Consider the following 22718-nt stretch of genomic DNA (forward strand, 5'->3'; position numbering starts at 1 on the left):
GAGGTGGGTCCACAACATGTTGTCCAAGTCATAACGGACAATGCTGCAAATTATGTTGTTGTTGGCAAGATGCTTATAGAGAGGCATCCTAACTTATTTTGGACACCTTGTGTTGCACATTGCATTGTGGAAGACATAGGAAAAATTCTTTTTGTCAAAGATATTGTTGAATCATCAAAAAACATTACAAAATTTATATATAATCATGCATTTGTGCTTCATTTGATGAGAACATTCACCAACAACAAGGAGTTGGTGCGCCTTGCCATTACACAGTTTGCCACTAGTTTCATATCTCTTCAATCCCTCTTGAATTCTATGTGGGATGTGAAGAGAATGTTTCTTTCAGAGGAGTGGTGTGCTTTGTCATATAGCCACAAACCAGAAGGAAAATGTTTCTTTCAAAGGAGTGTTGTGCTTTGTCATATAGCCACAAACTAGAGGGAGAGGCCATATGCAGGTTAGTTTCATACTAGGAAAGCTTATGGGCGGGAGTGCAGGAGGTGTGTAGCATTATTGAACCTTTGGTAAAGGTTCTTCGATTAGTTGATGGAAATAAGCCCATAATGGGCTACTTGTATGAGTCCATGGATAGGGCCAAAGAATCCATTCGAAACTACTATGATGATAAGAGAGATGAGGGGTTTGAAAAACAACAACTCCTATGGGAAGTGATGGATGAGCGGTGGAACAATACACTCCATCATCCCATTCATGCTGCAAGGATCTACCTGAATCCCACATTTTCTTATTCCTGTGGTTTCTTTTTTGATGTTGAGGTCATGAATGGATTTTTCACTTTTGTTTAAAGGACGGTTCCATCTCCAACAGAACGTGTAGAAATCTCCAAAGAAATGGAGATATACAGGATGGTAGGTGGCACATTTAGCTTTGACATAGCTATTGTGGATAGGAAGACTAAAATGCCATGTAAGCTTTAGTTTGTTTCGAATTTCATTGTCTCTTCAAGTTCATACTTTGCTTCAAATTTCAAATTTCATTGTTTTTCTTATGTTTATCTTATTTGTTGTAGATGCATGGTGTAAAAGCTATGGTGGCAGAGTCCCAATCTCCAAAGGCTTGCCATTTGAGTGCTCAGCCAAACATGTAGCTCATCGGGATGTGAGCACAATTGGAGTGTATTTGAAAAATACATACCAAGAAGCGCAACAGGTTAAAATATTCCAAATTTCCAATTAATTTTTTGAATTCATTAAATAATAATTTTTTATAATTATTAATTTATTATTTATAATTTATAATTTATTAATTTATGACCCTTGTACAAGTTGGAGTCCCAACGACTTAATGACATGGTCTATGTCTACTACAATCTACGATTGTGTGTGAGGCAACTTGAGAGGACACCTGATGTGGAGGCCATCCCATTGGATGGGATTGACACCACTATTGCATGGAGGGTTGAGGCCGAGAGGCCTATTATGGAGTTGGCCCTTGATTGGTTAGAGCAGGAGGTAGTGGAGGGGGTAGAGGAGGAGGAAGAGGAGGAGAAACAGGAGGAGGAGGTGACACCACCTACCCTTGTCACCAGTAGAGGACATGGTATACTTCCTATAGCTCCTAGTTCTTCAACTTCTAGAGCACAGTAGAGTCCAGTGCCGGCCCCACCGCCTTCTTCATCTAGAGGGAAAGTTGCTACATTTTCTCACAAGAAGGGCAGAGGAAATCAGTGGTATTAGTTATTTGGTTCATTTCATTGTATATGACATTATGACTCATGATAGGAGATATATTATTACATTTTTTTATATTTTGAGGTTGAGTTGGGACTCAGGACTTAGTATTCAGGACATGATTCACTGTCTTATATATTAGTTCTCTTTTCATATTTATGTGTCAATGCATTTATTTTATGTTGTTGATGCTTTAGATATTAAAAATTTTGGAAAAACATGAATATTTTTGTATTTGCTGATTTTTATTGATTTTTTTTCTCGATTTTTATGATTTTTTCCGATTTCGGACCCTCGTCGATTTAATCTTGATCGCGATGTTCGCAACATTGCATTTTACAATTAGAATTTATTAAAATTTCCTCCAATGTGGGAATTTTAAAAATTAAAAAACTAACCCCTAGACCTAATCAAATTCCGCAAAACTTTACGAGTGATCTAGTATGGTAATATACAATGACTCTAGACGCTAGGACTCACCCAAGGCCTTGCCATCAAGCTGCACTTAGACTTTGGGGTTATGTTTGGAGGAAAAAATTCAATTAATTATTAAGTGCTTGAAAGTACCTTAATAATTAACCAAGTAAAGAAAACCTCCCAGAGTAAACTCACTTGATGATAATGTCCCAAGTTATCTAGGCCTGTTACATGATTCAATTCATCACACTAGCATCACTTTACATCATCCCCGTAGAGCTTGCAGAATCTGTGTAAAACATAGAAGAAGATGAGAAGAAGAAGTTAGAGTTAAAAAAATCTGATGATATCTGAACTCTGATGGTACATGAAACCTGTGATATGTCCTCAGGCATGGAGTCTTCAAAAAAATTTAGGTGCAACTTTTAGTGAACAGTAGTGTGTTACTCTATCCCGCGTGTAGTAACGTCCCCCTAGTGCAACATCGCATGCCCAAGGTTTATGACTCTAAATGGAAAGGATAAAATAGGAAAAGCACTCAAGAACTTCTCTGCAGATGCTTAAAATCAACTTCCCCAAACTAATTAACTACCTTGAATTTGATCAGTATAGTAATGAATTCTTGCTTAAGTTTGCACATTAAACAGACTTAATAGGCCAACAAACCTAGTCGAGACCTCTGTGGAATAAATGCCTTCAAAAAACCTAGATGAGACCTTCGCGGAATAATTCCCTTCAGCAAACCTAGCCGAGACCTCCATGGAATCGGAGTTGTTCTCCTCATCGTTCTGAACAGGGGAGTGTGAGAAGAGCCCATATAGTTTCCAATGTTGTAAGTAAGAACAAGCCAAAACCAAACCTCTTCTTCCAAGTTTCGAATGCAAGACCTCTATTTTGGTGAGCGTTCTTCGATTCAAAGTCACTCTTGGGTAATAATGGAAGAAGAGTTTTGGGCCACTTCTTGTCAAGAGGCTTATGATATGCAATTAAGGGTTGTTCGCTTGAATCAACGTCTAAGTTGGATATGGTATAAGGGATTGATTCCTTACCAACACAATATGAATTGTCAAGAATGGTTATGATTAAACCAGGGCCGAGATGGATGATACCAGTTTTATCTGACCTTCAATACAAGCAAATTGTTGCTGCCAAACTAAGCGTTTTGAAGAATGTCCTCGATTTTGTTAAGGTTAAAATTCTATTAATGGAAATATATTAATTCTATGCAAAATATTCAAGTTGTGTGTTCGAGTTGTGGTGAGTGTGTGGGAACACTGCAAAGTAATGTGAATCTGCATCAAGAATTGTGTTGCAGTGAGCTATGCAAATTGTGCATTAAAAGAGAATTGTGAAGCTACTAAAAACTGGAATGAACAAGTACGCTGGCATGAACATGTGAACTAGAGTTGTGTCTAGTCGTGTGGGCTAGAGCTTTGCAAGGTGTAGAAAATTTGCATGAAGAAAGCCAACGTTTAGTCACTTAGTGTGAAGATAAAGTCTAACGATTTCAAATCTCGCCATTTTAGAAAAGACTTGAACGACCCCAATTTTGTTCCCAGAGTACGGGGCTATGGTCCATGATAGCTTGGGCCTTAGAATAAGCACCATAGCTTTGAGAACATTTGCAGCAAGACTATTTAGAACAACTTCCTATAAGCACGAGTAGTTGAGGGTTGGTTCTCTCTATTTTAAAGGGATACTTTTAATTTTATTGTTTGAAACTTTGAACACTTAATTGCCTAGTAAGTTCCACTAGAAACGCTACCTATTTTTGGTAGTGCTCATGTTTCTGTTATTTTTGGTAGCGCTCACCTAATATTTTCATTGAAAATGGCCAGAATAGATACAGTATTAGAGTTATTGAATACTCTAATACTCTGTACTGCTGATGATACATTAAAAATCAGTAAGAGCACTCTCTTTGACATTCGAAACTGTTTGCAATTGTACAAGACAAGATCAAGTTTCTGCAACTCAAATCTCAGCTATAGCAAGATAACCTACAGCAGAAGAGGCATCATTCTGAATTGATTTTTGTTTAGAAAAATTCTCTTTTTGAGTCTGAAGTTGACTCCCATCAGTGGTCAAAGATTTGATCAAATCAATAACGTTGAGGTTGATTCACATCAGGTGCCAATTTCAGGAGCATATTTGCATAAACATGCAGAAGTTCAGGTTGCACTTCCCAGGCCCATCATCAGACCTTAGGAAAAAGTTGTTAATAACAAGAATAGATCCAGTCTTGGATATGACAAGGATGTGCACTTTCATATTCCAAACTACTCTAAGCCAATCCAGTTTCATGGTGTTGGGTTTCTTCAAGATGGTTCATATTCACTTGTTCCTGCTCCTCTTCCACACCCACAAGTTATTTGCAGATGTCAACATTGTGATCGGGTTGGACATGTGAAAGATTAGTGTTTTGATCTTCACCTATGTGAGCATTGTGGTAAAAATACTCATCATGCAAACAAATGTTCCAGAAACAAGCTTTCTGCAAGAACGAAGATTCACCTTGGATGAATTGCTTCTTGGCAATGGACTTTAACAGCCAAGAAGATATTTCGGTCATACTTCAGAGTCATTCTTGAGTATTGACACATCTTGCAGTGGACATTTCTTCATCTTCTCACCTTGTATCTGATGGGGGGGAATTGATGGTCAGTTACCAAATTTGAAGCCAAATCAAGCAAGCCTGAGCCACAACCTGAACCAGAGCCCACTGTCAGAGCTTAGAGCCAGACTCAACCATAGCTAGATTCAGAGTTGTAGCTAGAGACAAAGTCATGTTCCATGATCATGCTTTTGGTTAGTGGCCTGCCTTAAACCACTACTTGCAGAAAACTTGAGTTTCTGCTACACAGATTGTGGTCATCTTCAAACCATTATCAGGGAGCACTTCCACTAGCAGAAAACTTTAGATTCTAGCCAGATTCTGAATTGTTCTAGGAACAGCATAAAGGTTTAGTTCCAAAGTTGGTGGTCAGCCTTAAAAAAAACCGATTGAGACCTCGAGTTCTCCCACCTCGTTGAGTTTGTGGGTTTCCTTAAAAACCACCATTTTAGGGAGCACATCTAGTCATTGGCTGCCATGCATTTTCTGCATTTTTGTATTTCAGCTCTCTTCTTGGGCTCATATACACCCTTTCAGATTAAGGGGGGCAATGTTGGACATCTAATGCATAAGTATTGGCATGTAAGAACTCAAACAATCACAGAAGTCCAAGGGACCTCTTGGAATATGAAACCAATGGTCACACAAAGTATTTATATGTACATCCTTGTGAATAAAATTGCATTCCACAATTTATCTTACCTCTGCCTATCAATTTGTATGAGTTCAACAACCTCAAAACATAAACATGCCTCAAAATATGTAAGCATCTCCCAATCATGTGAAAGAGAAGACAAATCCAAGCTGCCAATATACATATGACCTGTGCAATGGTGCTGAAAAAATGCAAATTGGTTTTTGCATTTTCTGGTGAACTGGCAGAAATATCGTCAGGCCTAGCCATCCTTTTGTCTTTGGAAGAATGCAAAATCTCTATGGGACCTTAGGAAGCTCTCAGTTATCCTGACAATTGATATTTCCTTGATAGTTTATCTTGTTTCCTGAAACATGTTAACGAGAGAAGCCAACAAAACCTGTAATACACAGAACTGTCTTGAAGAATCTTACTTACCACTGTAAGCTTCTCTACGAATGGCATGTCTCTAAGAGGAAACACCACCACCAAATGGCATGCCCAAGCATCTAATGATTTTACTGTTTAATCCGCGTCCATGGTCTTACCAACCAATTAGGAGTATGCTCATCATGTACAACCAAAAATCTGTTTTATGTTAATTTACTGAATTTACTGCACCTGAAGCTTACACAGGCTATGGAGGTGATGATTCGATACTTCAATCAATTTTGGAGTGAGTTGGAATGAAAGAAAGGGCTTTCCTACAAATTTATTGACAGCTATCTCATGCCCTCATGAGCAACCCTGGGTGTGTTTACACTAGACAATATTTTCGAATCATTCTCCATTTCACCTGGTTAGGCCTTTCTAAAATGTAACCTTACAAATTGAGAACATTTTTCCTGTCATGAAGCCTGTCATGACTCACTCATACCTAAATATGGTAATTTTGATCTGTTTAGTTGCATGTTCATTTGAAATAGGGTATCAAAAAACTGAAAACTGTGAATCCACTGTTTCTAGCACCCGCTAACACTAAGCATAAAGTTTAAACACAACATTATTTCTGAATATTTCAGCTAATTGGTACATAGATGCAAAAGATTCCAGCGTCGCATTATTTGTCATCGCCCATTTTCAATTGCTACATATTTGTGGTCATTCTCCAAAGTCAAATTACCTTTCAACATCTGGCATCTTTGCAACATGGATAGAAACTCTTCTCTAGCACATATTTGAGACCGCTATATTTCAAGATTCCAAATTTAAACAGTTTCTACAGCAAGATGTTGTGTGGGATTCCTCAACTTGATACAGATATGACCAAGTAATGGCCTTAACAGTTTTAGCTCTTACCAGTTATAGTAGCAAAAACATGTCTCTCAGTAGGCTGTAGCTAGAATGCCAATTTAATCAAATACAGGAAATTTCTTGTTCGTCTATGTGTTCTACATCTGATGCTGGATTTTGTTGGATGTTTCAGGGGCTTTGGATTGGAGTTTTTTGTGGACTATCCACACAAACACTTGTACTGTTCATAATAACATTTTCTACGAATTGGGAAGCGCAGGTAAATTGCTTCAATTTTTTTGCCTTTCAAGAACTGAAGATATATGAATTAAATCTATATAATAAAAGCATACGTAAACCACTGGGATTCAATATAAGAGACAGGATTAAATCAGAACATTATTGAATGTAAATTTTCTATAGATCTAATTGATCTGGCCTCTGAGAATGAATGCTTGAGACTCGGTTGTCATGTGACCAGGCAAAAAAGGCAAGAGAAAGGGTTTATACATCAGCACTGCCAACGGTTGCTGATAATATAATAAAGGTATGTGACTTTCAGATAGCATTTTGAGGATTTGAAAAACATTCTCCTTCCTAGGTTTAAAGACTAACTGATTAGGTTCTATTTAGGCTAAGAATGGGCACATCACTACTTGGATTAAGAATGGAGATATAGTCAGATAAACACTATGATGAGAAAAACAAACCATTTAAAAGCATATGGCATTCAAAACTTTCCGTATTGTTCCGAAGGCAGATTGAATATTACAACGATATGGACTGAATATATTATTTTAGCATGCATCCTTATATCTGCCAAGGCCCAAGAGTTGACCAATACAAGACTTTCAGGAATATCTTTTTCTCATATCCTTTTTTGGGAGAGCCGAAACAGAGAAGATTAATAAATAAAACTACTATGGATTAAGGATTGGGTGCACCAAAATATGTAATATCTAACATCTTGCGCTGTGACCACTGTGTTCAATCAAGCAGGACGAGCAATAAAGTTTCCGACCTGGATCGTTGAATGAAGTTTCAAAGTCTGGTAACATACAAGGGAAATTTTTGGCTGCCTCCACATATGCTAAAATGTGCCTCACCTGCTTCGCATCTATAAGCGAAAAGGCATTTGGAGATTTCATCTTTGCAGGTAAGAATAGAATAGAAAAACATCATGGTGCGTGAAAGCAAAACCATTTTTGGAGATTGGCATCATTGCAGATAAGAATAGAAAGTCCTCCCGTGGGTGGCTACGGAGAATAATTCTTTGATTCGCTCCTCACACCTTATTATATCAGTATACCCTTGCTAGTCACAGTTCTTAAAAATAATGCTCGGATTTATACCCTTGCTAGTTATAGTTCTTAAAAATAATGCTCTGCATTTTAAACTGTTTCAGTGGAAACAGAAACATTTTGAAGCACGGTATCTTGTGGTGGGTTTCATCAATGGAAATAGAAAGATCTTGAAACACAATGTAAGCTTCGCCATGAAAATAGAAATTGTTCCTTGAAGTGGTCTTAACAACTTGCATGACAAGTTTGGTAACAACGAAAGTCATATCTATGTTCAAAGACACAATCACTTGATAAGAGTGACTGTCATAACAAGTCTGGTAACAACAAAATTCGTATCTACGTATAAAGACACAATCACTTGATAAGAATATGAAAAGTGAAATATTCATATGACAATTTTTTACTGTTCAGAGACCCAAAGCTTAAAAAAAGATCCTGTAGAGAATTCAGAACGATAAAGGTAACTAGACCAGAGAAATACAAAATGTTATGCTTGGCCTTTCTTTGATGTAACCAAAAGCCAGGAGTGTTTTTTTGGGAAAGCGTTTTGAATATTATGTCTCCAAAATCTTTTCCTAAACCATCTTCTTTGGCTTTGTTAATCTCTACTTTAACGGGTGCAATTATTGAAAACCAAAATGGATATTTTTCGTTTTGTATATATTTAAATCCTATATATTTTATTTAAAGAGTAAAATTAAAATTAAACTATATCTATTGTCTTAATAGTTATGAAAAATTATAATTCTCTTAACAAATTTAACAACTCTTCAACCTAGTAAAAGATAAGATAAGATAATTATATTTATGTCTAAACTAATGATTACAAAGTAGGTCAAAGAGACCGTTGAGTACAGTAATGTATATACAAAGTGGGAGAACTAAACGGTCTCCTATAAAAGATACAATGCAAGAAGTAAATCAATATCTAGCCCTAGCGGAGAATATCGAGGAGCTAATAGGTATGAGGATCAGACCCATCTCTCCTAACATCTTAGGCTGAATGAATAACACTGAAAAAACTCAACAAAGTTTGTTGGCCCGATGAAGAGTCGATGGCAAGTGCAGACGGTCCACTAAATCATTTTCCGGGGGGGTTCACACGTTGTTGAATGTTGGAGGACCTAGTCCGTCTCCCAAGAACAGATCTGAGACGGAACTGCTGCTGAGATCTCGTGTGGCAGGTTGAGGTCCCACGGATCCTCACTGATCTGGAGTCTGGATACGTACTGCTATCAATTGATCTCTTGGTGCCCCTGTCTGAAGGTAGTACCCTGAAAAATGTCATGATCCTCTCTATGGGGTCTCCTCTGATGGGAGGCTGAAGAATATGCACTCGGAACCTAAGAGCCTCCTACATATATAGGGCCAAACATCTCTGATCGGGATACCTGAAAAAGTCGGTGAGGGTCCAAGAATCTCTGAACAAGCAATGAAACCTTCCACTGATCTCGTAGTAACAGGGCATCCAAAAATGAAGTGCACCTCGGTCTCCACTTCCTATATACCTGGCAGAGTCTGTCTAGTCTATCCACCTAGTGGTCCGTATCTACCCGAAGTATATGAGAACCTACTTTGAATTGGCCTAGAAGAATGCAAAGAGCATGCATCTAGTAGTGAAACGTATACTGGGGTCGAACAATGAGCCCGTCTCTCAACTCCAAGAAGTGTTCAGCGTAGAAGGCCATCTTTGGGCACAACCCTCTTGGAGGATTGACCCAGGTGACCTAGACGAACTGTCTATAGATGTCCTCCCTGATGATCTTGTTTAGTTCCTGTCTAGTAGGTAAAAGGTGACCAAGAGCATCTAAGGAATATCGAAAAGGAGGGAGATGATCCAACTAAATTCCCACTAACTCTAAGAGATTTGAAACTCATGTAAACCAACATCTAGCTTGGCCTAAGGGAGTAGAACGGGAAATAGTCTCAGAAGAGCAATATGCCAAGTAAGGATGTCGATCCCTACCCTTTATCGACTCTGCCAAGCCCTGGACACGATGCAAGAATGAAACCAATTTGAAGACCGTCTCAAGCCAAAAGGGCTGAGCTCCAAACTCTGCAAGGATGTGTTGCGACACTGTCAGTTTGCACCTAATGATGTGGCGGAGAAGAAGAATCTGGACTGTCTCAGTTGAAGCCTAGTCTGACTCAAGTAAAAACGGTCCCCAAATCTCTGAACCATATAGAAGAGTGGGACGGATCAAGGTGTCCATGAGGCTCATCTTAGACGAGATGTCCTAGAAGTGATGTCAAAAGCACTGTCTCTCGAGAAGGGCTAAGGATCCATATCCTTTGTTGATCCGAGGCTAAAGCGTTGGTCGCAAACTGAAGCAGGGACCTAAGAATTGCACCCCCAAGTAATTATATGTGTTGGTGATCTCAATCTCCTCCCCTCTGAATAGAAAGTGAAGGTCTAAGGTTTTCTTCATCCCATTGAAGATCATAACCTTGGCTTTACCCAGGTTGATCATCAGCTGTCAATGATCACAAAACAGAGCTAAGGCATCCAGTTGCCTTTGTAATCCTTTTGGGGATGAGGAGAGGAGGACCACGTCGTCAGCGAAGAGTAGAATAGATATCAGAACTTGGTGAAGAAGGCAGCCATCAGTGTCCTGGATATGCTCATGTAGAAATGCTTCCAACTCATCAATATAGATCCCAAACAGGGTATGGGACAGTGGACAACCCTGTTTAACCCCTATAGTGCTTCGAATGAAATCAGACATCCCATGGGCTGTGTGAAGACGACCAATAACGGACTCATATAGGCTAAAATTCAAGAAGGACAAGGCCTCTTGTGCCCACAGGAAGCCCAAATTTTTACTCCCAATGCACTCCCTAACCTTGGAACTTAGATTGTTTAACCTATTTACATACCAACTTGTAACATTTGGGCATAACCATTGGCCCACTAACCCTTCATTCCCTAAAATCCTAATATCAAGCATAGTCATTGATGACAAGTCTATCCACCCACACCACTTGCATCAAAAGTAAGTTCGTCACAATGTTGATGCTAACTAAAATGTTGAAATGAAGAAATTACAGAGTGATGGAGATGATAGAGACATAATCCATGTGTCTACAATGCACACAACACACACATGCACATAAATGGAAGCAATGAAACTATGCACCTAACTCATGCACATGAGCAACATACCCATGTTACATAAGTGATGCACACCTAAGAAACACATATAAGTGATGAAGAGGAAAATTCTATAGAAGTTATGATTTCTCAATCCCCATTGCAAAGGATTTAAATAGGATTAGTGGTTCTATGGCTACGACCTTCAAATTTAGCAATCTTTTAGAAAAAATCTTCAATATTATTGTTGCCAAAGAAATTGCTAGATTCAAAATGTTAAGTTGAATTTTTCGTCTTGCATTGCAAATAAAAGCCATGGTCATAGAACCTAGAAACTATAAAATATTTAATGAGGACTCTTTAAAGATTTTTGTAAGGAGAGGACAATATGACAAGGAGCCAAATTGCATATACACGCTAAATAACTTGAATTATAAAGAAACAAAAGGAGGAACTTTTGGGACATTTTCAATTTTCAATGGTATTTTAAGCTTCAATGTAAAACACTATGAAGCCACTAAGAATTGTTTCTTTATAGGTGTGAAAGAGAGAGAGACAGGGGTATATATATGGTGGAGAATGTTTCTAAAGGGTGAGAAACTTTTTAAGGGAAGAAGCCATTGCTTGTATTAGAATCCATTTTTTTATAGGGGCGAAATATAGCCACAAAGCATTATATTTTATCATAATATCTAGATCGACAGTATTTTCTATTATTTAAATGTATCATATTTCTCCTTATCCCAAACCCATATTTCTCTTTTTGGGTATAAATAGCCACATCATATATCTCATAAGGAATCTTATTCACTTATTTTCAAGGGGAGGGGAAATAAGTAATCATGTTAGCTTACTTTTAAGTGAGAAAGATAAATTTGGAATCATATTCGCCTAATTTCAAGCAAATGGGACAAATTTTCATTATGGATAGTTTTCAAACCATGGTATTGGGTAGCCCATGGTATTCATCCATCGTATTTGATATGATGAAGCATATTTAAAGGTTAAACCATAGATAATTTTCAATCCCATGGTATTGGATGGTCCATGTTATTGATGTGCATTGTGATTAACCTTGTTTAAAAAGTTGGTATACTCCATTGTCAGATGCCTCAAGTGGCAAGATTGGCCATCAAGAATGAAATTATCTTGTGTGTTTTTCAATCACACTTCATGTCAAAATCCACAATATAAAAGGTATTACACAATTGCTTTCTTTAAAACATCAATGCATTAGCATTATATATTTTGTCTAGTTTGAATCATTTAAATCAAAATTTAGGAAATCCATAATGGTATCATAGAAGTTATGAAAATTTATTGATGTATTTTGTAAATGCCTTAATAGTTATAAAAATGATTTATATGAACTTTATATAATTTTCAATCAACGGAAAGGATTTATACTTGGAGATATAATTTAAATGGTCCAATATAAATGAGAAATGCATTTTAACTTTGACTTTTGTATTCTTATTCTAATGTTGAATTGAACAAATTCTATTTGAGCAAACAATGTTATTTCTAATTAGGTTTCTAATTGAACAAATTTATTTATAAGTAGGTAATTTAAATAGATCTTTATTTTTATTTTTATTTTTTTGTTGTGGCTCCCCCAACAACCACCCCCTATCCCATCCCTCTCGATGTCTTATGCTTGGAGGGAATTGAGGGGCCCCACCCTTCCACTTAGTATAGAGGTCACTCTACCAAGCCTATCTAGGGTTTGGAAGTTACGATCAGCCCTATAATAACTTGACAAATGGAGGAAAACTTGTTTGATTAACTAGGGTTTATTAGACAATCCATCAACATAAAGACACCCTCCTCCTCCTAGTTAACTAAGGTATCCTTTAGGGAAAGTCCTAAAAAAATTTCTTGCAAATTTTTTATTTTTAGCATTTCTATATCACAACACTAACCATCTACCCAATGTTATAGTGCACCACTTGTCATCATTGTAGTGTCATGGGGTCCACCTTGGTGAAATTTTGGGGTTTTCACTTCAAGTTTATCCTCCTCCAACCTCTGTAGCATTCTTTTAATCACTTATCCAACAATATAACATTATATTGATGCTTAAGAAAGAACTACAAAGTCTCCTTGACCTTTCCCCTACCTCTATACTACCACATTATCCATCTTCTCAATGCTACAATGTTATTTATGGACAAATTTGGTGTCTTTTTCTCAATTTTTTGTCTCTTCCACCTCCTTTAGCATATTGTTAACCTTAAAACTAGTGTTATAGTTCTTCATTTTTCCTCAAGGATGTTTTGTAGATTCTCATTTTCCTCCTCCTTAGCTCTATAGTGCTCTCTTTCCCATCTTCTCAGCACCACAAAGTCTCCTTTGGCCAAATTTTGGGGGTTTTCCCCAATTTTTTCCTCCTTGAGCCTCCATAACACCTCATTGAGTAAAATCCCAACACCATATATCTCTCTTGAGTGTTAAATTTGTGTCATAACACTCCCTTGACCATATAATCAGTGCTACAAGGCTATCTTGGCCTTCTCCATATAGCTACAAGATCAAAATTCCACTAAAAACTAAATTTTTTGGCCTCCCTAAGTCATTGCAACACAGTATTAGCCATTAATGTAGATTTATAGTGCATCTTGTAATATCCCTTCTCCTAATCCTTACCATAACACTGATTGAGAGGAGGTGGTTACTATGTTGACCCAAGATCCATGGTGTCATTATGGAAATGGGGTCTAAAAGTTTTAGTCTCTTCAACCCACTTAAAGCCTGATTCTGACATCACCATTATGTTCATCTCATGAAGACGTTTTCGATGATATAAAACTTCACCTCAATCTGACCTTCGGATCAAGGGATGTAACCATTACAATTATGGAAAATTAGAGAGCGCCACATCAATGTCTTGACCACGTGGCATCCATGTAGCTATACCCACCTGACTAATCTCCTAGTGCCACTTGGAAATTGATTATTGGTTGCTTACTTGTTCATGGGTTTGGGTTCCACGACCCTACACCATGCAATAATATGCATATATGCATATAAATATATACATATATTAACGTCCCAACTCGACAGTTGTCATGTGTTGCCAAATTTCTCATTTCTCGAGCTCGTTACCCGACCCTAACACTTTATGCATTCGCGAGTTGCTTCGGGATGACCTACCTGTGGGCCCGCGAATGTGCACCAATGGTTGGGCTATTGGGCTCGCATGTTTTACACCGTGGCCCGGGCTTATGTCATCCCGATCCCTTTAAACTTGTGTCTCATTTTGCACTCCCAGGGGATAACCTCCAGGATTACATGTCCTGGGGGGTCCACACCTTTGCGCTAACAAAGATTTTGATTGGTCTACAGCTCTTTATCTTACTTAGCAGCTCTAGTGGCCCCACTCTTGCCACGTTATCCCGGTCCTCATCATCCCAAGCATTCCTTCCTTATAACCTTCTATGGGCTTCCAAGATACAACCCCTTCGACCTTACGCCATCTTGGGTCCTTGCCCAGGCGTTGATTTACCCACATAATCTTGGCCTTCCATCATTAGCCTTGGGCTTGATTATGCGTTGTGGCCGTATGGCTAATGACTTGGCCTTCAACCAACCCTCACATGGCCCGATACCTCCATCCAAGTCATGGTTAAGGTTAAGAAGCTGAGAATGCGACCACGATACACTTTGTGCCATTTGTGAAAGGATCGACCATGGCTTGGCCATAGTGGTTATGCCACAGATTAGACTTACGACAAGGTTCAACCATCACTATTAAAGCTATTCGAAGCACACGATGGAGTTATCTGTCTTGAGCTTACAACCGGTTCTTCTCCTTTGAGTTCTCAATGGATTGAAATTCATAGCACATACTAGGGACTTATCCAGCCGGGCCCTTAGAGGTCGGTTGTTCCCATTAAATCTTAATGACATGTGGGAGTAGGTGGATATCATTCCAGAGGTTTACAAGTCTCTGTTGAGGAAAAATTGAGTATAACAAAACTTATAAGGGCAACTAGAAAGGATACATTTCCCAAAGAAGGTTAGCATTCCAAAGATAAATAGGAGATCCCCTTGTTTAGTTCATATGACAGACATAATCACACATTCAGGCACATGGTTGCATTATGACAATCCACCATCATCGCACTCATGCCAAATCAAATTTCCAAGCATAAGCCACACAATGAGCATAAAATGAACATTAACACAAGTTAGAGGCCACACGATGAGAATCCAGTGCTCATACCACATACAAGATGTTACTCAGTGCACATAACACTCATAAAGTTTGTTGTATTTGTATATTTCCTACGTCAAGAGCATTAGTGCAACACTACAACATTAGAGTACATATTTGTCAAAATTTCCCATTCCAATCACACAGTGTATACCATACCAATGACTATCAGATGCCTACTAGGAAATTAGGTCGATATAGTCGATTTTGTCACCCTTGAAGTTTATGAATGGTTAGATTAGTATCGTTGATGTCATGACATATTCCAGTAGATGACGAATAGGGTGGGAGCATAAGATATTATGAAGGATAGGATGATTCTAGAATAGCCTAGGGCCCAGTTGGGGTAGAGCATGACTACCAAAGTTGTAAACCTTTAAATGTTCAAAATACAAATTTTGAAATGTCCTCAAATTTAATAAGAAATCAAGCACGAAACACAACCCTTACGTGATTATACTTTAAATCGCTAAATAATTACTATTATACTACATAAACCCTAACTTTGGGATGAAGTTTTCTGAAGGAGAGTTGTATATAATGACCCATCTCAAATTAAAGGGGACATAGGAATATTAGCATGCATACAAGGCATGCATATGATACCTACATATGCATGCATCACATGCACTGCACTATTATACGTATTAACTTATTATGAAAATTGCCCAATAAAAGATAAATAAATTAATTGTTGAAAGTTCTAAGTGAATACCTACAAGTAGTGGAGAGGAGTTGAGGAGATTGTATACATTGGTGGTGGAGAGATTGGGGCAGTGAAGAAACCTTGGCGATATAAGGAGAAGATGAAGAATTTAGAAGGGGGACATTAAACAAAGGAGCATGAAATATTTCTAATTGTAGGAAGAGCAGAGACTATAAAATATGAAGAGAAACACAGAGGTTTGAGTAATTGTTCTTGGGGTTTTGGGCACGGGGATTAGAAGACCTACATTTTGAAGTCTTATGGATTTGGGGATTGGATAGGTTGATCCCAGATAGGCTGGGAGGAAAAGATTGGTTTGGTAGTCGGAGCGGGAGCAACAACAAACCAAAAAAATCCTCGAATAGCTAACTAAGTATTCTTATGTATCCCAATTATCAAATTCCGATTTAATTGCATGCATGAGTAAATTAAAAGTCTGGGTATATTTTCTGGAATGGTTGGATTTAATTTCTAAATTTAGGGCACCAATTTACATCTCTAGTTAATTTCTAAAAAATGGGTATCACATTTTGGAATCATTCACACAATGTATACCATACCAATGTAACAACTTGACATTAACTCAATGAGCAAGAAGACATTTATAAACACTTATCTAGAGTTTAATGCTGGAGTTGGAAACTGAGATAGGGACTACAACTCTCCACTTGTAGACAAGTTGCAACCAAGTCTTTCTTGCAACTATCACCCCCCAACCAGATTCCAGTACTTGAAGTGGAGTGCTTTTTAGAAAGGAAACCAAACCATATTTTTAGTTGAACAAGATGTTACAAGGATGTAACACCTTCATCCACTAGCTACACATATTTCCTCTCAGTCTTCCAGACTTACAACCAAGATTAACATCCTTATTAGGGTACCATACAACGGAGAATTATCGGCTCACTGCCAGAAGATGAGATTCCACACTACAAGAAGTTTCTTCAATGGATAAGCTACTCCTAGCTAGAAGAATCACTTCTCTAAGTGATTCATTTGTGGGACAAACACTAGAGTTTCGACCCCCAAGGCAATTCAGGATGGTTCCTCATTCTCACAAACACCTGTTTGTTTCTTCTCTAATGCAATAGGTTCTTCAATCCTCAAGTTTTCAGTGGATTCCTTCAACCTCTAAACAATCATTGTTCTCAGTAATTTCTTCCCAACAAGCCTCTTCACAAGGGTTCTTTAGTTGGTCTCTATATTTTTTTTCCTAGCAAGCCCCTTCACAAGGTTTCTTCAGTTGGTCACTATGTGTTTTCTTCCCAGCAAGCCTCTTCGCTAGGTTTATTCAGCAAGTCACTTTATGTTTTCTTCCCAGCAAGCCTCCCCACAAGGGTTCTTCATCTTGTCTCTCTCTATTTTCTTCCCATTGAGCCTTTTCATGAGGGTTCTTCAGTTGGTCTCTCTGTGTTTTCTTCCCAGCAAGCCTCTTCATGAGGGTTCCTCAACTGATCTCTATGTGTTTTCTTCCCAGCAAGCCTCTTCATGATGGTTCCACAATTGGTGCCCCCTCTTTTAGGGCTCAATTCAACATCAATATCCCTCTCCCTTTTTGGCTCTCTCTATGTTTTTGCCCAGCGAGCCCCTACATTACGTTCTCAGTTGATGTTTGCTTTTGCTTCTCTTGCACATGCCCCTAAGTCAACGCATGATTGAATATGCCCCCCCACCCCCCCTTTTTCCAAAATCGATTAATCGCCTTGTTTCCTTCACGGCTTGCACAACAACCCATCACTTGACAGCACAACCCATGTTGCTCTTAATTTTGTTGTCATTTTCTTTCCTTGTGGTTCGGTTAAAGGAAACTTGGTCTAGTCCTTCCATTTCAGTTGGATTCAATGCACATTCATGTCCATTAAAACCACTAAGTCATACCATGACTGATATTTAAACCAACTAACTTCCTCAAGAAATGTGTTCTGTGTCCATTTCTCAGCCATTCAAAAATAATTACAATTATTTACAAAAGGGAAATGTTAACTAGGGGATGTTACACATCCTTAAGCAATAGTGGAGTGCTACAACATATTCTCAAGCTTCCAATTTAAGCTATGGTGATTCCCTCAATTTTCCTTCAATTATGATGTCTTTTCCTAGGCTTTCTTGGTGTAAAAATGACCTAAATTGGAGGTAAATTTCAAGGTAAAGGGAGGATTGATTAAGTGATTCAAAACTCACTGAAACTATCTTATCATGTCCTCAATATCTCCAAGGCACTTTTCCCTGATTTGGCCAGGGTTTCCTCTCATTAGAACCCCCAGGGTTTCATGCTCCCAGGGCCAAAATTCAAAATTTAAGCTCAGATTTTGGCCTCCCAATCCACTATAGAACAACACAAATCACCCATTTAGTGTTATATTTCTAAAAAAACCCTTAAGACATTGCTACAATACCTTCTCAATCTTTAAAATTGAGTCAATGTATATCTCTAAACTTTTTCCTTTCACTTAAGGTGCCTTCTCCTAAGCATCCCTTGGGAAAAATTTCATTGAACTTAAGGATAAAATTAGGGTAAAGGAATGATTATTAAAGCACCTTAAAATTCACGAAAATTACTCTATTATGGCCCCAAAAACTCCCATATGTTATCCCCCCTTGGCCACCTAAGGTTTGCCTCACAAAAATTAGGTTTCATGCTTCTTAAACACCTCAACACCATTTCTATGTTTTTTTGGATTAAATTTTAACCACTTATTTGTCTTCAATATTGGTCACATAAACAAGTGCTTTCCTTCCCAAAAACCTTAATTTTCTTCCCATAAGCATAGAGAGGGCCCTCCATGGGAAATACCTAGTTACCTTGGTGAGAATTGTGAAAATGCAATTATGATAGCCAGGAAAAATCCCAAGATAAATTCATTAATTTTATGGTCTCCTTACCACTAAAACCTACTATTTATTCACATACCTACCTAGGTCATGAAAATTAGTCCCACAATCCTTCGCATCTTGCATGTTAGGTTGATATGTATAGTGGGTATCTCTTGTTTTCAGTGATTATGCAGGAAATTTCAATCCAGAGGTTGCCACATTGGAGGATAACCAAGGAAAGAATCCCTCACTTGTAAGAAATATTATATACCATTAATTACCTAGAATAGTGGCACATATTAGTAGAATGAATACTTCCACTAATTGGGATGTAGGGGAAATCTAGGCCCTATGAAGAAGAGTAAGCAAAGAGTTTGATAATTGCTAAATATGAGGGAGCTATTCTTCATATCTTCATTGGTTTACTTATTAGGAGCCAACCAAGGAGAAAAACACTTACTTGCAAGGAGTATTGTGGCTGTATATTATAAGTAACAAAAGCCCAAAGAATATCTTGTGGCCTCTATGGAAGCCCATAGAATCTGTACAAGAATAGATATATGCCTCCATCATTGTTATTTGATGCTTTTAAGTTATAGGAGAAAGCAGAGGAGGATATGGCCTAGCTAGTGGAACATTGTCAGTGACACATTACCATGAATTCATTCTTGTTTTCACTATATAAGGATAGATTAATGCTTTCCCGAGACACAATTGAAGACCCTGACAACATAAATAGATTGCCACCTAGGAGATTCAAGTGAATACACCATCTATGAGTCTATGTGGCATTTCTTGAAGACATCATGAAGTTCTCAACTGAAGATCCACTTAGATAACAACTATCAAACTATTTCAGAGAGTTTTAAAACTATTTTCCTTTATTCAATTTGTAAATTATGGGTAGTTAAATAGTTTTAATTGGCATTTTTAGAAGCTTAACAATCATAGATAGAAGTTACTAAAACTACTTTTAAATTTGTAAAACTCTCAGTAGAAGGGGTTCAAGATGTTTGCATTTTTTTTATTGCATACCAGAGCTAGGAGGCTAGTACTTGTATAGTCATTGTTATAATATTCATAATCCCCAAAAGGCCATTGCTAGGACAATATAATTTCATGCATATTATTCATATTTCTAACTATTCTTGAATAGTCCATGTATGTGTGTGCTTCATGCAAAGTATCTTGTTAGGTTATTGACTATTCCGTAAATTAGATGCTTCCTCTCACATACTCACTATTTTAGTTTTTGTACATTTATTTATGACCACTTGTTATATCTAAATTATGACTATTCTTAATTTGTTCTACCAAGTTGAGCACCTATTGTTATCCTAGATTACAACTAACTATTTGCTTGCCTATGTAGTTGTATGTTTACTAGCTCATTTGCTTCCTAATTCTCTTATTTTTCATCCTAGTGCAATAGATAGTTTTAGGTTAGAATCTACAAACTCTTGTGATGATCATTGATATCTCACAATATTCTCAAAATTGAGAATGGTTATTAGGCTCAAATATGGATGGATCTCTTATCCCAAACGGTGTGAGGTCTAATTGGGATCTCACATCGAAGAGAACCATTGATTGTTATTGGGAAATTTTGCCCCTATCAACATGTTTCTAAACAAATATCATGAAAAATAAATTTATAATGGAGAGAAATAATGGGTTTATGTTAATCGTGAGTAATTGGAGACTTCCACAGTTGATCAAATTGTTAGAGATTTCCAAAATAGCATTGTGTAATATGTGTGATCTGTCCAACGTTTTCGGATGGTTACTCCATCCTCCATCCATCATAAGGGACCACAAAGAGCCTTAACAAGTGCTGGCGAACCTTTTTATAGGAAAATATTTTAATGATTTTAATTTAAATAAATAAATAATATTTGACCAATTTTTGAGACTAGAAAATATTTGAATATTGGATTAACGAACAATTTTTTTATTTAAATAAATAAATCATATGCGACCAATTTTTGAAACTCCAAAAAAATAATGATTAGGATTTGGTAATTTTTGAAAAAAATAGAAATAGTAAAAAATAGTAAAGTCAATAAAAAATCATAGCTTTCGCACCATTGTACAACTCTCGTATTAATCGAGAAGCCCTCAAAATCGAGAAGAACCTTAATAACTTTAATAGGGGGGATGGTTATAGGCTTAGCCGATCCTGGAAACCCTTCATCCACCATCTCACCCATTGACTCTTAACCCGTCCATGATCTCTGTATTCCCCCACCAATAGCCTTTGTTTAAAATTCCTCCCCCACTCTTTATCCTTCCATTCATCTTAAATTTTTTTGTGGTCATCTTATAGAATCTTTACTATGATTTAATATCAATAATTACATTCTTCATCTTATTTTATATTAACTCCCCCACTCTTTATCCTTCCCTTCATCTTAAATTTTTTTGTGGTCATTGTTAGAGTCAGTCTAGTAGCCCTCCACCAGAGATCAAAGCTCTTTGCATTTCATGATTAGGTGTCCCATCAGTGTGATCATGTTGCATTCTGTTAGGCATGCCATAATCCTGGTGGAGGGAGTTTGTGTCTTTTTATTCCCCTCCTGTTTGGCACTGCTGGTTCAGGTTTGTTTAAGTTAATAAAATCTTCAAAGGGTCATTCATCTTGCTTTAAGTTTCGAGGTCTTAGGTCTAGGGTTGAGTCCATTTTTGTCTTGAGAGGTCATAAAGGACCAGCAGGCCAGAGGGATGTCCTTCATAAAACATCATTTTCAATAATTCTCACTATTGTACAGCTAAATTTTCACCTTGTTTTCAAAACTCTGTTTTTGAAAAACAAAGGTCACTATCTCGTTTTTGTAAAAATTCTCAAAATTTCAAATTCTCCAAATGTTGAAGCGCAGCCTTGGTCTCCTTTGCCAACGCATCTTGGAAGCTATCCCTGCAAAAATTTTCAGAAGAAATCATCATTTCAACCAATTTTTCAAAGAAAGGAAACCAAAAGTCAGAGCCAATTAATTCAAAAAAAGTGTCAACACTCAAACATTATAAAGTGGGTTTTGGGCAAATAAAAATCTAAAGGAAGCCTATAAAAGCACATCACTCTTCATTAGCAACTCATTTTCCTCTCACAAGCTAAGTGAATCCTTGCAAAAGCGATTTTATGAGTCATTGAGCAAATTGCGCAGTTTCAGAGGTGCGCTACGCATCAAGGAGGGCGTGCTACACGTCAGGGGCGCGCTACGCATCAGGCTGCCTTTCTCAGAAGAAATTTGCAAGTGCGCTACGCGTCAGAGGGGCGCTACGCGTTGGGCGAGGCGCGCTACGCGTTGGGTTTTTCGCCCAACAAACTGTCAGCAAGCTATCAAATCGTCTTTTCTCTCAAGCAATTGCAGCATTTGACAAAGTCAAACAACAGTTAATTGGGTGCCAAGTCAGCAATACATTTCAGCCATCTTGCCTTCAAAACCATGTCAGAAATCGAATCAGATTATCAGCAGAGTTATGACAGTGATTCAACACCAGAGGTAGAAGTGCCAAGGAGGTATCACAAGCGTGGTAAGGGTGGTCGACATGTCAGGGAGGAGCCCACTTCTCTGGCTCATTTGCAAGCTTGTCCACTTGCAATGACATGTTTTCAGTATCAATCATGCCTTGGATAGTGTGAGCGAATCTCACAAATTCAACATCACAGAGAACTAGTCCGCTTGTTTGTCCTACATTTGCACAATGGTCATGTGAACCTTGCAGGAGTGGATTTCACTCTATCACCTGAAATTGTTGCTAAAGCCACCGGGATACCAAATGTTGGGGAGGAGTGGAACAAGCGCAAGCAGCTAGACAGATTTCATTATCAACCATACATCAAACCCGGATGCATGAGACACCTAACTTCTGTTTTTCCTTTCAGATTCCTAAGGGATGAGTATGCACCCTTGATGAGGCTCATTATGCGCTATTTCACTTGTGAGGGCAGATTTTCACGTTTATATTCGTACCATATCCGTTTGTTGATGCATTTC

At 37.8% G+C, this 22718-nt stretch overlaps 1 protein-coding gene across 2 annotated transcripts in view; it reads left to right on the top strand.

The window, feature by feature from the left end:
* LOC149179319 (protein DETOXIFICATION 16-like) overlaps window positions 1–7768 on the top strand; it is a 50202-nt gene extending 42434 nt beyond the window's left edge. For both annotated transcript variants that reach the window (XM_089420592.1, XM_089420591.1), the window contains exons 7-9: window positions 6786–6872; window positions 7074–7139; window positions 7592–7768. In XM_089420592.1, the coding sequence (XP_089276718.1) occupies window positions 6786–6872; window positions 7074–7139; window positions 7592–7603 (165 nt within the window). In that variant the 3' untranslated portion in view covers window positions 7604–7768. The remainder of the gene's footprint in view (window positions 1–6785; window positions 6873–7073; window positions 7140–7591) is intronic.
* The last annotated feature ends 14950 nt before the right edge of the window (window positions 7769–22718 follow it).

This window comes from Pinus tabuliformis, chromosome 4_1, assembly GCF_031772625.1.
Source record: "Pinus tabuliformis cultivar Carrire ecotype Pingquan chromosome 4_1, CPIR1, whole genome shotgun sequence".
Classification (NCBI taxonomy): Eukaryota; Viridiplantae; Streptophyta; class Pinopsida; order Pinales; family Pinaceae; genus Pinus; species Pinus tabuliformis.